Raw genomic sequence first — 15,720 nt, forward strand, 5'->3', positions numbered from 1 at the left:
TCTGGGGCGTGAGGAGTTCCTTAATGTATTGGGGGGCATGTCCGTGAATGAAATGATGGGTGAGGGGGGAGACCTTGCATTCAATTCAAAGTGGGACGGTAAGCCAGTCAAGAGATTTCAGAACAGGGGTGGTGTGATCATATTTGCGGATGCTCATCAGGATCCTGGCGCTGTTGTTGTGGGTGTATTGTCGTCTCTGCATGCTCTTGCCAGGGATCCCGATGAGAAGTGCATTGCAGTAGTCCAGCCTGGAGGAGACGAAGGCGTGGACGAGCTTCTCTGCATCTGCCAACAACACATAATCATATAATGTTGATAAATTGATTTGTATGTGCGCATGAAGATCCTTATTAGCCTGTTTTAAGATTATTGTAGAACGTATGTGGCCTTGTAATGTAAGATTAAGATGGCATTTAACATAGAAGCCTCTGGACGTTTTTTTCCCCCCGCCTGAACACAAAGAAAAGTCAACAACACGAAGTCCACATACTTGTCAGAAAGCAATGTTTGCTGTCACAGAGACGGAGTGGAGTTCTTGCTCTGAATTTAGCACGGCTATTTGGCATGATTTAAAGTGCAGTTAAAAGGCTATGAAACGCATATTTTGGGGTGGTAGAGTGGACGTCTCCCAACCTGAAGTTTGCGGGCTTGATCCTCCATCCTCCCGTGGTTGTGTTGAAGTGTCCTTGGGCAAGATACTGAACTCCCAGTTGCTCCTGTTGCTGCGTCATCAGTAGGTAATGTGCTAGCAGTGTCAAAGCTGTTTGAGTACCTTGGAGGTGGAAACGCCCTATACAAGTGAAAGACCGTTTACCATATACTGGTATTTTACATGATCAGTAAATGCAGCACGGCCTGTCCATTGCTTTACAATAGGGCCTATGCACAGGTTGATACTCAACTATCGCTCCATCATTAGTGAACTCAGCACAGCATGTCCACATGTCCATTGTACATGTCCAATTTGTTACATGCCTACCTAGTGTTGCGACTACCATTTTTCCAATCGTCAGTGAATTCAACATAGCTAGATAATGATCTTATAGAGTAGGGGTGTCCAAACTTTTTCCATCAAGGGCCGTGTACGAAAAAAAAAAGAATGATGCGGGTGCCACTTTGATACATTTTGTGCATTAAAGATGCTAAAACTAATCCAATGTAGGTCAATATATGCTAAGCCCTCTGAACAGAACATCAACATCTTAGCTTTGTGCTCTCGGTGACAAAGCAAGTTAGTGTAATGCCTAATATAGTTCATTAATTATTTTTATTTTTACAATGTGCTGAGGGCCAATAAAAACATTGCTGCTTAACCGATACTGGCCCCTAGCCGCACTTTGGACACCACTGATTTATACAATAATTCATTTCTGAATTATTGTGTGGACGTATGAGGACGTAACTACAAAAGCACACTTCATACATAAACTGTATTACAAAAACGGTCAGTGATGATAATCCACAAACACACACCCGACTGAAATTCACTGATCTGGTACTTTTTCAAACAGCTAATACATATAAAGTGCAAAGTAAACAATAACCTGCTACTCATACGACTTTGTCAACAAAAGAGGAGAAATATTTGAACACACGCTCAGCACTAAAAACGTTTAGCGTGTCTGTATGTGGCAGAGGTGGGAGCAAGTCAGTGTTTTCCAAGTCTTGAGTAAGTCTCAAGTCTTTAATCTCAAGTCTCGAGTCAGGTCTCAAGTAAAGATGTGCACGTCCAAGTCAAGTCTCAAGTCAAGACAAGACAGGTCGCATCAAGTCCGAAGTCGTAGGCTTGAAATTTTCGAGTCCTTACAAGTCATAAGCACTGTTTAGTGTCTCCCAAATAAAATGCCATTGTAACGATGTAACAATCCATTAAATTTGACAAATACAATGAATCCATATTTCATTGTTTAATTTTTAAAATAAAATAAGACCAGTGTGACAAGGCTTAGTCATGGGGAAAGAGTGCTGACATGTATAAAATGTAATGTATAAAAACAAACACAATGTAAAGGTAAACTGTCCATAACTCAAATATAACTCCCTTCAAGCAAATCATCTCTATAATCATCTATACTATGCCCTTGTGCCCCCGCGGGTCTTTCAAAATGCAACTTTTACTCTGTCATCTTTGACAAACACAGCACTTGAAGCACAAACGCTAATAAATGACTCATAGGTAATAATAATAACACGAATAAATTCCCTTGTGATCCTTTACTGCCATCTCATTGAGCGCTGTGAGTGTGTGCTCGCTCACTTCCGCCTTTGTCACATTGACACAAGCCCCCGTAAAGCTGTCCTCGGCTATGCCTGCAGGTAACTAGCAGCTCGTAACCAAAATTTTAGCTGGCAGTTCAAAAAAGCAGCCGAGAGACGGCTCACATCTAATAAACACTTGTTGGTTGGGACACTCGCATGCCAAGGTACCACTGTATAAATGACAATAAATAAATACCTGCAGTGCTCCAGTACCTTCTCTCTTTTCTCTGGAATTTGAGTACTCGATGTACTCCGTGACAACTCAACTCACTGCGACAGCAGACACTAACTAAAAAAGCACTCGGAGAGCCAGACCTACGCCAAGTGCAATAGTTCCCCCTGTATCGTGATTCACACCAAAATAATAATCCTACATTTTTTGGATCAGTGTTTGATATTTTGTAAAACCTGTTCGAAACTTGTCCTGTATTTTTTTTCCAAGTGCTTTTACCATTTTTGTGGAGTTATATGCACAAATGCCGAAAATGGTTCTATCTCACGATGTTAAAGAATCCTTTAAAAAATTCCCGGATCAAGGCGGTGATCCAGATCACACCCAAAATTTACAGTTCTTCCATATCCAATTTCCGACAAATCCTGAAAATTTCATCCAAATCCATTCAGAACTTTTCAAGGTATTTTGAACACAAACAGACAAACAGATAAACGCCGGGAAAAAACGTAGCCTCCGCGCTTGCGCTTGTCAAAGGACAGCTGGACAACCATAGACAAAGACAAGTAGATAAGACAAAAACAATAAGCTGGCATTGTTCAACTACAAGCTGGAACTATTAATGTGGGCACCCCTGTTGAAAGGCCAGCATTTCAAGAAATGCTGCAAAGTTTGCCTGTGAGAAAGTACATGTCACAAACGCCAATTCCACAACTTAACAGAGTGAAAAATGACATATTAAAGAAAATATTGCGTTATTATCATATATTATTATTGCTTATTGTTATTATCATTATGAATTATCCTAACAGTGGTTTCATTGGTCTCAAAAATGTTGACAATAATATTGTTTAGCGTCAATTTGTAAGACGATAAACATTTCAAAACGCACCTGCATTGTTTTGTGACTCGGTTAAATAAAAAAGTTTGTCCAGTGATATTTTTTCGTACTTTTCCTAAAACTATTGTCAAAATCTCGTCCCTTTGTGTTCTCGTGGGCCAATCGCATGCATCGTCTCATCTAAGGGGTAGGATTAAATAAACTGCTTATTTCTACTTCTTTTGGACATATTAAATTGTGAAACTGTAAACACGTGATGTACTTTAATGTAGCCTCGAATGCATGTTCGAAATAAAGGAGATTAATTCCTATTAGCATCGGGCAATGAACGCAGAACGAGCTGTCTATACTGTGCCCTTGTTAACCAAAATGGCATTCAATATTTCCCATTGTCAGTTAACTCTTTTGTATGCCCAGCAATACTCATTACAGTTTCCAGCTGTTAGTGACTGTAGCACGCCTTGTCTGCTATACGGAACAGACAGGTGGTGGTTTCTATATTTCCTACTGTTGTGAACAAAACACGCTCGATTCAGTGCCATTGAAACGTCATGACTTCAATAGTTCCCATGACCAGTGAACGCAGCAATGCTGTCAGCTGTACTTGCCCTTTGAAAGCCGAGTCATTTGCGTGAAAGACGAGAAGAGAGAGGACTAACGGTCCATGGAGGACACGTAACACCGGTGACACATTGAGGAGGAATCGACCAGGTAAGTGGCTTCCTTTTGTACTGTGCTAACAACTACAGTTGTAGACGTTCATTAACATTGGCAGTCAGTGTTCCTGCACGTTTGTTCGCTAGTGTTGTGATCACACGTTCTCTTCACGCGCACCGTTTACATTCACCACAATCACTCGTTTTTCTCATTTGCGATCACCTCTTTGATTGCAGTAATCACCAATGAACGCCTCAAAGATTCAGTTTGTCTTGTTCGTATGTCTTTTTTCGTGAGGCTTGCTCTATTGATGACGTAACAACACAAGATCACCTTTGACCATGTTGAACTGTGTCCCAGTAGAACATCTTATCATCTTAATTCATCATTATACTTCACTATAGGCAATGTAATAATGTAATAATCATAACCTTTCATGTGTTCCTCTACAGTATAGTCTCTATAGTCACAACAGCATTCATTGTACTGGAAAACATTCTTTCTACGAAGAAGCAGCCAATAAGTCCGGCCCAGGGGCATTTGAGACTTTTTTTTTTTTTTTTTTTTACTGAATATCTTTACCATAATTACCATTAAACAAGGCCCGCATCAGAACATTGCAAAGAATTATTGATTAGGGACACCCTAAAAATACTAATTTAATATATACATATATAAGGTATACACGACGTCATGAGGAAAAAAGTTGAAATGTTGAATGTTATAAGATAAGACGCTATCATACTTATAACAAAGCTATGGAAAGGCCTATGGAAAAAGTTTGGACAACCCTGCGTTAAGTGGAAGCCGGTCCAAATGTGTACGGTCAGTGTGTGTCTGATACTACAGTATGAATTACATTTTTATCTGTCCTATGACCCAAGCCCCTCATTAAACTGCTCTAATTTCATTTAATTGGAATTGATTGATTGATTTTGACTATGAGGTAACTCAACAAATTTGGCATGCACATCCCCTGACACCAATTTGACAGATTGTCCCGAAACAAGTCAATGACGGTCAAAACATGCAAAATAATTTCACGATGTCCCAAAATGAAAAGGAAGGGGGCCACTTTGCTTTAAAGCGGCGGTTTTCTGGCAGTTTCATTCCCATTATAGTAAAAGTTCAGAAACTTCTCTCAGTCAGAGATTGGTGGATGACGTTAAATGGCATATTAATTTTTCCCTGCTCTCTAAATGACAGAGCAACAATGGAGGAGAGTGTTACTGTGATGCTACTTGTGACAGTTGCGGTGCTTCCTGTTTTGGCTTTCTTCACATCCTTGTGCTTCCGGCCCGGTGTTGTCATCAAGGCTTATAATTGGTGAGCCAACACAGTACTTTGTGTATTTCTTCTATTTGCGTGTTTCTGCTGCTCCTTTATCTCTTTGTATTTTGTAATGAAATTGCCATACGGAAAATTATGTGAATACAATTAATCTGTTCCAGGGTCAAACAGTCACCATTCTAAAACCTGTACAGACAGTGTGTTAAGTAACGTTTATAGCATTATTCAAATGCAAAAAATAAGTAAAAATAACTAAGACAAAACTAAAATAAAGTAAAACTTGTCCACCTGTCACATGACAACATTTGAACCAGTAACTGAGCTTGCTTTCACCTACAGTATCTTTTAATAAGCACCGTTCCCTGTCTCAGTGTATAAAAAATAGGGACGTAAAATCCGGCTCTTTTTTGGGAGCCGCCTCTTTTGACTTGGCTCACTAAAAAGAGCCGCTCTTTCGGTTCCCGAATGGCTCCTCAGATTCTTTTTGTCTTCCAAATTATGCGTATTGTGTAAAATTACCGTAATCACTAATGTAAAAAATACATATAGATATCAGATGTTTACTATTTAAATAGATTTTATTTAAATCCTTAATGAACAGCTACAAAAAAAGATTCTATTAATACATTATAAAATACAAAAACAAAGACCCACCTCAACAGACAAGGTCAAAACTTTGCATGCAAAAGTCTAACTATTTACAATCAAACGACACAACATCAACAAAACACCACACAACAAAACATAAATTAAAACATGCAAAACATGAAAAAAAACAGTTTGTGTCTTTACTGAAATTGGCATAAAAATAAAAAAAAAAAGACTCAGCTTTGAGGGCCTGAGCCTGTTTCTCCTTTCTGATGTGAAGTAAGTAAAAACACTTTAAGTTTTGAACTACAAATAAACTTGGCTCTTAATATAAAATTGGCCATCACTTCATCAAAATAACATAATTTTAATATTTTATCTCGACCAGCGCCTCTCAAAGTCTAGACAGTGTAATAATTACATCCGGACTCGCCTCCAGTCTCCAGCTTTTATTTTGCAGTACTTACACAAAATTCTTCCATAACACGTTCTGACACACTGACAGGTAAGTGACCGAGTCTGAATGAGGGTTGAGTGTGATGAGGAGTAATTTCATGAAGATTAAGAAACATACCCTGGCGGCATCGCTCCTTGTGGTTGCGTGTTTCATGGATGCATGGAGCTCCACTATGCTCTCAGTGTGCTGCGGGAGCTGACTGCACACTGACCCCTTGTGACTGCTTTGGAGCGGGGCAGACCAGCGGAGTAAGAACAGAAACTGCAGATCACGTGCTTTCACTTTTAAGTCTCCAAATACCAGAAAACTCTCCAACGATGCCAGAAAAAGTTGCCAGAATTGTCGCTAGTTGCTTTTGAGAAAAAAGAGAGGGTTTGATTCAGAACCATGGAGAAAAAGAATGATAAAATATGTTATGCTAACAGGCTTGCTCATGTAAAACATTCCGCAGGTTCTGGCGTTGCAAGTTGAGGCTGACGGTCCGTTACTCCTACAGCGGGAGTTACCGCTTCTGTTATTTCTGTCGTGGGACACCAGGGGACGCAACGCCATCGTTATTACTGCTGCATGGCTTTTCCGCCGCCAAAGACATGTGGCTGCCCTTTGTCAAGGTAATGCTCAGCTTCATAAGAGACAAATAAATGTCCATTTGCTTGTTTTTTGGGTCAGTATGTTTGTTTCCTTCAATAGCACCTCCCCACAAACCAGCATGTGGTGTGTGTGGACATGCCGGGACACGAAGGGACGAGTCGCACTGGCGTTGAGGACTATAGCATTCAGGGCCAAGTTGCCCGAATCCACCAGGTGTGTGTCCTTGTATACACAGGTTACACCATGTAGATTGACTGTGATATTTCCCTAGCAATGCCTCCACCGCACCACACTGCAGAGAAAGGACATGGAGAGTTGGCAGGAGAACAATAAAAGTCAGACAGGCATGCACTAAGGAAATTACCCCAAAAATAGTACCCTAATGTGTATGTTATTGTTGTTGTTGTTGTAGTTATTAGCATCTGAACAATTACTTTTTCCGGCATTCAAACATTGATGTCCCACTTAATTTAATGACAGCACCCCCTGTTGGATGTATAGTGGTAGGGCTATTCTTGTGCCTAATAGAAAGTCTCGGTTTTCAGTTTGTGCAGAGTATAGGTCTGGTCAAAAGACCATTTCACCTGGTGGGTACATCGATGGGGGGTAATGTTGCAGGAGTGTACGCCGCCACCTACCCTGCTCAGCTGTCTGGCCTCACCTTGATGTGCCCGTCAGGTAAAATTGAGAGACAGAGCCATCAACTTTAGAATATCAGACATGAAAACCTTCTTCTCCCTCCTCGTCCAGGCTTGGTCTATCCCATAGACTCTGAGTTTATCAGCCATCTGAGGGAGCTGGAGAAGAATCCGGAGCAGGAGTCCATTCCCCTGATTCCCTCTACTCCTCAGGAACTGGAGGACATGTTGCGACTCTGCTGCTACGCCCCACTCAAGCTGCCTCGGCAGGTATAACGCTGGGTCCACCCCCTGCCCTAAATAACTACAACTATGGTCGCCACTCTTGCTGCTAGTGTTTGACCATAACACATGAATGTGTTTGTTGTCAGGTCCTGCGCGGTCTCCTTGACAACAGGATCCACGATAATCGTTTTTATAGAGAAGGTTTGTCCACCTACTTGTTGGCATCTTCTACTGCACTTTTCTAACATCTGTGTGTGTGTCTGTGTGTGTGTGTGTGTGTGTGTGTGTGTGTGTGTGTGTTTCCTTCAGTGTTCATGGAGCTGGCTGATGAAAAGTCTCGTTATTCGCTGCAAGAAAATCTGCATTTGATCACGTCGCCCCTGCAGGTCCTTTGGGGGAAAGAAGACAAGGTAAAAGGCTCATGTCAAAGTCTATTTTTAGAAAATTGACAGGTTTTCCATACACACATATGGTGGTTCTAGCTTCAATGGCACCCTGTGCGAAGTTCCCCTTTGGCGCCCTCCCCCTTTCCCCCATTATCCATTTCATTGCCACATTAATTGCGTGTTTTAGTAGACAAGACATTGTGTACAAGTTACTGCAGAGTAAAAGACAGAGCCCTGTCCCCATGACAAGACACAAAAACATTTCACTGTGCAATTTATTTATTTTTGCCGGGGACACATTGCGTTCCTTCATCATGCCGCCCTGTGCACTCAGATGGATTGGCTGCGGGATCCATCATCACCCTTCAGTGGTGCTCTAAGGCACTGGCAAAAATAAAATAAAAAGGACAAACAAGGACAGAATCATATGTCAGATTAGACACAGACCAAAAAAAGACTTGCTGAATGAACATCTTTTTGGGATCAATATAAAATATATCAATAAAAAAACAAGTCTTAGCCTTAAGTCCAACCAGTAATAAGAAATAAATAGTGCAAAGTACCTCAAATAATGACAAATTTCTTCAAAGGTGGCAAAATGCATCCTAGCAAAGATAAGAAAAAGCACGATTTGTCATATGGGTGAAATACAAAAGCTGTTAGCTTGGAAAAGTAAAAAATCAGATACTAAAAATGTCATAACAATAGTAACCGTGCAACATTTCAGCCTGTGCATAGTGTTTTCAACACTCGAGGTTGGTAACAAAAGTGCAACATTTCAAAAATAAACAAGTTAAACACCAAAAAAAGTAACCAGCAACCTTAGAAAAACGGGTACCATACCCGTCTCTGTTGGTCTGCTGGTCTCACTGTTCAAGAATTGTTGTGATACCAGTGTCCTTCAAAGCTGCTCTTCATAGCTTACAAATGGCGTGGCTTTTGTCGAGTTTCCGTCCCTGTTGTAAAATCCAAGAAGTTGCAAACTTTAGATTTTTTTTTTGCCGATGTGTTGAAAATCTTTTGTGCTGACCAGCCTTGTTTTAAAGACCGGATATCCACTTGTATTGTTCACAACCGTACTAACAAGTAACGCTTATTTGATCGCATCCATTCCATAGTATGGTATACATACTTTTTCTGTTCTGTCATTATTTCTTTTGTGCTTTTATTTTGTTATTAGTGTTTCCTGTCTGGCGCTGTATTCAGGACCTTTACTCTGGTTAGTGGGAGCTGATTGTGCACCTGATTTGGATTTACTTTTCCTGGGGCTCTTGTTACCTGTGCGTTGGATGCATTCCGTTGCCATCTTCGTTAGATGTTTTCATGTTCATTGGTATGATTCTCCTGCTCGGGTTTATTTTGCCCTTTTAGTGCACCATACTGGCAGATACAATGCAGAGCAACTTGCTGCAGATCCAATACTTTATTGCTAATAATAATAATAATAATAATAATAATAATAATAATAATAATAATCTTGGAATACTTTGAATACATTGTCACCGATATGCCTATCATACATTCCTGCTTGTAACTTTGAGTTAGTGACTAACATCCACCAGTGATCGGTGGTACACCAGTTCTTGCAGTTGACACTCAACCAAATCTAATGAGCCTAAACAGAGCGACTCGGTCATTAAGGGTTCATACAACTCCAAACATCTACACTACTACATCACCTGGCGCAGTTCACAATCAATGTTTATCTAATAACATGACAAAAATAGAAAACCGTATAAGTAAAATAAATCTACTCACCACAGATGTCAACTTCTCCCCAGTCAGCCATTGTGGGCGTAACTTCGCTTGTGGAACAGTTTTGCTCCGATCAACCAAAGGGAAAGTGCTGATGTCACTGTGGGGAATCTGAAGTCCCTTTTAACTGTTGGCCATTTATCCACTGACCACACCCATCATATTTAAAATGTGTGACATTTATCAAAGTGAATTCAAGGTTAAAGCCACCTGCCATAAATGTCCACTCTGTTCCAGGTTCTGGATGTTTCCGGAGCATCTGTGCTGCAGGCGGCGGTGCCCAACTGTCAGGTGGTTCTGCTGGACAACTGTGGTCATACAATAGCGTTGGAGCGGCCCAGAAAGGCCGCCAAGCTCGTCATGGACTTCCTGTCTGTACAGAAAGTCGACAGCAAAGACGCTAAAAAACATTCTTGACGTTCTGCACTGGAAAATGATTTCTGTCTAGGAAAGGAGTCAATCAGATCAATTAAAAAAGGAAGGGCTGTTTTGTTATAAACAGTGTTGGGAGTAATGGCGTCATTAATGCACTGTTTTGCAGTAAAGAGTAATCTAATTAATTACTATTTCAAATGTTACGCCATTATTGTTACCGACAATGAAATGTGGCACATAATTATGTCTTGATATCGATATCAGCGGTGTGGACTCAGTCGCCATTGTTCACTACGATCACACAGGACGCTAAATAGCGAGTCAACAAGAGTTGTTCACTCTCAGGAAAACACTCCCCCCTGGCGTTCTGGTAGAGAATTGCAAGTCACGAGCTCAGATGAACTCCTCTCATGAAATCTCTTATCTCTCAACTGCAAAATCCAAATTATTTTATACATTTGAAGGTTTTTCAAAATAAGGTAATGCATTAACTACTTTTCCTGGTAACTGATAAGTACATTTATGAAGGAGTAATTCCGTTCATAATTACATTACTTTTTGGGGTAAGTAACTAGTAACTGTAACCAGGGGCGCTGCTTGTCACCAGGCAAGGCAGGTATCTGCTTGGGGCCCCAGCCCAATTGGGGGCCCTGAAAGGCTGCAGACTGTGAACTTCTACCACAGTGGTGCTATGCAAAAGGGATGGATCGCCTTTGACTAAAACTAATCACACACATCCCAGCGGTCTTCATCCGCGCATGTGAACATTGGAACACACAAGCGGCAGCGCCAGTGATACAGAACTACTTCTCTCCACCACAAAAACCGACCAGAACCTGGCTCACGGGGCGAAGTGGGAGTAAAGTCACTGTTGTTGCACTACACTGCTGATGGGAATGTCATCCAACTTCATGTCAAAAAATCCGAACTATCCCTTTAAGTCATTTGCCCAACACTGGTTAGAAATGGTGATAAAGTTGATTTAGTGAATGAAAGTTGTAATGGAAGAAGTCTCCATGAACAGTGTTTCCGTTTATGCAATTTATGAAGGTTTGATATTATGATTGTACACACAGAGATGTTTTTTTTTTACATTTCTTTTAACACATTTATTTCAGTTGTATCTCTTGAATTATGTTTTATTTCCATTTATGGAAACAGAAAAAAACTGTTTTTAAATGATGAAGTTTTTTCAATATACTGTGTGTATTGACTTAAATAAATACAATGTATGAGAAAAAGCATGATATGGGCTGTTTTTCGTAACTGCGTTATTAGCTACTACAAATATGTATTACAGTATACTGTAATCGTTTATACATCATGACTCGCCTCATACAGTCCCAATAGGAGGCAGGATTTCGTGGTGAGGATTGGTCACGCGCCGTTTGCTCAGACAGAAGAAGACGCTTGCGCATGCGCAGAGTGGGGAAAACAAAATAACGTGCAAGGGGTTCGTACAACGTGTAAAAGTAGTAAACACTTGGTGAGTTTAAAAATAACTTATTACCCAAAATTACAACGACTCGAACCCTTAATTCTTTGTATGGTGACGGTTATTGTGGCGGTTACAGTCAAGCAAGCTTAGCTACTCTCAGCTGCTTGACCTCTATGTTAGCTAGCAGTAGCACCTTCTACATGTAATTTATACATAGAGATATTGTTTGTAATACATATTATACAAATTACTATTATGCATAATACATATAATACTCTATTAGCTTCAGCACAATTGTGTAAATTAGTATATAAATATCGAAGATAATTTGTATCGAGACAGTTTTGCAAAGTGGAAAAATGCGTTTGTGACGCTCAACATTTTCATAGTTAGGGCCACTTGTAAAATACATTAAAGCACAATTGTGTTGTGATATATGACAACATATACAGTACACGTGGAGGTAATTTTCCGTATGGAAATGTTAAAGCACAGCGGGACTAGCCTTCTGTCATTGAATACATTTACGTGCTTACGTAGTTCAAGCCACATGACCCATTTTATTTACGTATGTTGTCACTTGTTGGTTGATTTTCTATTAACGCCCTGATCACGTGCACACTGATGTAGGTACAATACAAATGCTGTATATTGTTAATCTACTCTTTAGTTTCAGCCTTTTTTCAGGACCCTTGACTGAACTCCTTTCCATCTATGGGAGGCGCAGTCTCTGAGGCTTCAAAAGGATGAATCCCCACAAGGACGACAAGCCCTCTATTTACAAACGTGTGGTGTTGAAGGATGCCTCTCCATATCAGTACTTGAAAGTTTGCCTGTAAGTCAGCGATGCTCCTTCAGGTCAGCCCCTATGAATGACAATAATCTTAATATTTTATATTGATTTCAAGTGAGCTGGAGAAGAGTTCAACCAGACTGAGTGCAGTTGAATTGAAGCACTTTATCATCACAGGCTTGAAGAGCCTCTTTGGAGAGGTGAGCCCTTGACAAAGATGGTTAACTTATTTTTAGACTTGAATAACACTTTAAAATATTTTAAAATGAGATTCATGAGTCTGTTTGACCTTAGAAGTTCCACTGTACGTGCAGCATGACGACCAAGGTTTAGTCCAGGGGTCGGCAACCATTAGCATCAAATGAGCCATTTTGACTCTTCTCCAGTTAAGAAAAATGGTCTTGAGCCCTAAAACATGACACAGCTTATACATTTTTAAGTTTTAATCTTTTTAAAAATGTACCTGTTAAAACAACAATTGAACTAAAAGAAGTGCAGAGTGCATGTGTAGCCCTACTTTGAAATAATTTAACACTATGTAGGCGTTTTTTTTTTTAGTCGTTCCCGTATTTGTGTAAAATTAAAAGTAAATGTAGCCAACTTTAACATAAAAAAGCCCATCAGAGTTCACATACCAGTGTTGTCTGCTCAATATTATTTACAGTACATCACTTGACTCATCACAGGCAATTGAATATGCTTGCGCTCATCAATTTGCCTACTGGCGATGTTTGTTGCCATTCTATTGGTCCTGTCCTTGACTGTCTTTGCAGGGAGGGGCATTTCTTTCATTTTCAGAATAATTTCTTGTTTATTTTTTTAATTTGGAGAATAGATGCTGTGATATTTTTATGAGTGTTGTCTATCAGTGAATGACTTCCTCCTCCTTACGCTCTCCAGTGCAGTCACAACGCTAGCAGCTGTACTTGTCTTGTTGACTTCGGAGCATTCATCCACTTCTTGAAATTATGTTTGCTCTGCTCAACCTTCCGTATTTGTTCTGCACCACCTGCAGTCGGATACTGTTCAGAAAAAACTGAGTGCTTGTTTTGAAAATGTCTTTCAACGTTACATTTTCTGTTGTTTGCTATTTTCTCGCCACATATCAAGCACACGGGTGGGTAAGCCAGCGTTATGGGCAATGAAGGCAAAGAAATATGTCCATTCAGAATGAAACTATTGGTTTGGTTTGGCTTAATTTTATTTGAACATGCATGCAGGTTACAATGGAATAGATCTCACGAATCATTTCATTTTTCATTTTCTTCCAGTTTCTCTTTTAAGGGACTTATTCCTGGTTATGGATAGCTTACCGCAGGGGTACACACTCAAGATTTTTGTATCTTTTTTTTGTATTTCACTGACTGAACATAATGCCTCCCTCTCCCCTTCTGTTGCTCATACAATCAGCAGTCAGTGCGCAGTGTAGATGCATTCATTCTTGCAGTAAGTCAGAAATTTCATACACGTTTTGAAAACGCACATTTCCTCCGCTTTGGTGTTAAAAAAATCACAGAGCTCTGCGTGGGAGCCGCAACAAGGAGGCTGAAGAGTCGCTTGTGGGTCTGGAGCCGCGGGTTGCTGACCACTGGTTTAGTTATTGTTAGTAAGGCAAGGCAAGTTTATTTATAGAGCGCCATTCGTACACAAGGTCATTCAAAGTGCTTTACAGAAAGGAAGGGTAAAATCACTTCATAACATCATTCCATAAAAACATAAAATCATTCTAAAACCATTACATAAAATTCCATAAATCATTCCATAATATAAAAACAAAATAAAAAATAAGAGTGCCGATAAAATACTTTGAGTTGTCAAATGCACACTACTTTCTTTCAGGTGGGTGCGTCTTTGTACTTTGACATCTTGAAGTATGATAGAGACACCCGAACTGCTCTTCTGCGAGTGTGCAGCAGGTAAGGATGCAAAATTGGAAATAAAGAAATTCATATCAGTGTCAGACTCCGGTTGGGGCAACATTGATGAAGTGTTTTGTTTTTAGGGGTTTGGTGAAGCTGTGGAGCTCCTTGACTCTGTTGGGTTTCTACCAGAAGCAGAAGTGTGCCTTCAGAGTGATGCAGGTAGGAAGATGTACTCTTACTGCGTTATCTCACGTCCTGACCTTTTTTTTTTTTGCTTCATGATCTAATTTTAATTCCAGTATGATATGCAGGAGTTGTTCTACACATTTGATACCCATTTTCTTAATTACTGGCATTTGAGAGATAAATTGCGGTGTTTAACTCTGGCTGAGGTTGCTTCTCTTGTGTCTTGAGGTGTCTCCGTTCCTGCTGGCACTGACAGCAAACAGCCGAGAGCTGCAGCTGGACTGAGGCTCATCCTTCAGGATGAGGTCCATGTGGGGTCAAGTCAGAACTTTGCTGTCCTCCTCCATATTCACTGGGGCCCCTCATTGCTGCTGTCAGCTCCACATCGGCCAGCGAGCCTCCCTCACTAAAGTCTTCTCCTCCCGCCATGTGGAACTTTTTGCCGAGCTGACGGGTGATACCAACCCCCTACACCTGGACTCGGCCTACGCGGCCACGACCTCCTTTGAGACGCCCATCGTCCACGGCGTCCTCATTAACGGGCTGATCTCTGCTGTGCTGGGCACGAAGATGCCAGGCCGCGGCTGCGTCTTCCTTTACCAGGAGATCCGATTCCCGGCGCCACTCTACATTGGTGAGGAGGTGCTGGCCGAAGCTGAAGTTCGCAAGATTAAGATGTCGTTTGCTTTCATTGCCGTGAAGTGTGCAGTCAAAGACAAAGTGGTAATGGAGGGCGAAGTGATGGTGATGATGCCTGAGGAGCAGCAGAGGGACGAATGAAGGAATGAAGGAAGGTCAGATGTGACCTTGATAACCTCAAGGTTATCAAATATTGACAAAAACGGGAAGACGGTGTCAAGCTCCATGTCCGTCAAGTTCATTTGTGGCGTTTTTCTCACATTTATTGTTGTTACTGATTTTTCGTCGATTAATGATAGTACACTTAAATCTCTACATCAGTTTTCACAGAATCGCAAGGATGTTTTTTGTTTGTCTGACATGCTTTGCAGTTTGCTTGCCTCACATTAAAAACAAAATATTTTAATAATCTCCAAATAATCTCTGAATAGTTGTCTCTATGTGCTATTTGATGGACTGGCGATTAGTCCCGCGTGTACATTGTCTCCCACCCAAAGTCAGATGGGATACGCTCCAGCTCAGTAGTGACCCTAATGAGGACACGTGCTGGAGAAAATGAATGGATGGT

The 15,720-nt window shown here is 40.7% G+C and overlaps 3 protein-coding genes and 1 long non-coding RNA gene across 4 annotated transcripts; 3 read left to right on the top strand and 1 right to left on the bottom strand.

The window, feature by feature from the left end:
• The first annotated feature begins 1,819 nt into the window (after positions 1 to 1,819).
• Positions 1,820 to 11,478, top strand: LOC129186667 (monoacylglycerol lipase abhd6-B-like). The gene is made up of 9 exons (XM_054785148.1): positions 1,820 to 3,983; positions 5,136 to 5,255; positions 6,716 to 6,875; positions 6,955 to 7,068; positions 7,401 to 7,533; positions 7,606 to 7,763; positions 7,865 to 7,919; positions 8,028 to 8,128; positions 10,097 to 11,478. The coding sequence occupies exons 2-9, from the start codon at positions 5,143 to 5,145 to the stop codon at positions 10,274 to 10,276; spliced, it is 1,014 nt and encodes a 337-aa protein (XP_054641123.1). The 5' UTR covers positions 1,820 to 3,983; positions 5,136 to 5,142; the 3' UTR covers positions 10,277 to 11,478.
• Positions 8,289 to 12,204, bottom strand: LOC129186671 (uncharacterized). Its single transcript, XR_008572278.1, has 4 exons — positions 9,863 to 12,204; positions 8,948 to 9,060; positions 8,668 to 8,709; positions 8,289 to 8,488 (listed from the first exon to the last, which is right to left on the bottom strand). It is a non-coding gene; the product is annotated as an uncharacterized LOC129186671 (long non-coding RNA).
• On the top strand, positions 11,594 to 14,889 carry LOC129186670 (ribonuclease P protein subunit p14-like). Its single transcript, XM_054785150.1, has 6 exons — positions 11,594 to 11,720; positions 12,343 to 12,507; positions 12,581 to 12,665; positions 14,305 to 14,381; positions 14,468 to 14,546; positions 14,742 to 14,889. Exons 2-6 carry the CDS (start codon positions 12,419 to 12,421, stop codon positions 14,796 to 14,798), a joined length of 387 nt encoding a protein of 128 aa, XP_054641125.1. The 5' UTR covers positions 11,594 to 11,720; positions 12,343 to 12,418; the 3' UTR covers positions 14,799 to 14,889.
• LOC129186669 (hydroxyacyl-thioester dehydratase type 2, mitochondrial-like) lies at positions 14,814 to 15,579 on the top strand. The gene has a single exon (XM_054785149.1). It carries the CDS (start codon positions 14,814 to 14,816, stop codon positions 15,291 to 15,293), a length of 480 nt encoding a protein of 159 aa, XP_054641124.1. The 3' UTR covers positions 15,294 to 15,579.
• The last annotated feature ends 141 nt before the right edge of the window (positions 15,580 to 15,720 follow it).

Source organism: Dunckerocampus dactyliophorus, chromosome 8 (genome assembly GCF_027744805.1).
Source record: "Dunckerocampus dactyliophorus isolate RoL2022-P2 chromosome 8, RoL_Ddac_1.1, whole genome shotgun sequence".
NCBI lineage: Eukaryota > Metazoa > Chordata > Actinopteri > Syngnathiformes > Syngnathidae > Dunckerocampus > Dunckerocampus dactyliophorus.

Excerpts from the sequence above, each read along its gene's own strand:
- LOC129186667 (XM_054785148.1), top strand. The coding sequence starts at position 5,143 with ATGGAGGAGAGTGTTACTGTGATGCTACTTGTGACAGTTGCGGTGCTT. Across the intron at positions 5,256-6,715 it reads GTCATCAAGGCTTATAATTG|GTTCTGGCGTTGCAAGTTGA; the intron begins GTGAGCCAACAC and ends AACATTCCGCAG. Across the intron at positions 8,129-10,096 it reads TTTGGGGGAAAGAAGACAAG|GTTCTGGATGTTTCCGGAGC; the intron begins GTAAAAGGCTCA and ends ACTCTGTTCCAG.
- LOC129186670 (XM_054785150.1), top strand. The coding sequence starts at position 12,419 with ATGAATCCCCACAAGGACGACAAGCCCTCTATTTACAAACGTGTGGTG. Across the intron at positions 12,666-14,304 it reads TGAAGAGCCTCTTTGGAGAG|GTGGGTGCGTCTTTGTACTT; the intron begins GTGAGCCCTTGA and ends ACTTTCTTTCAG. Across the intron at positions 14,547-14,741 it reads GTGCCTTCAGAGTGATGCAG|GTGTCTCCGTTCCTGCTGGC; the intron begins GTAGGAAGATGT and ends TTGTGTCTTGAG.
- LOC129186669 (XM_054785149.1), top strand. The coding sequence starts at position 14,814 with ATGAGGTCCATGTGGGGTCAAGTCAGAACTTTGCTGTCCTCCTCCATA.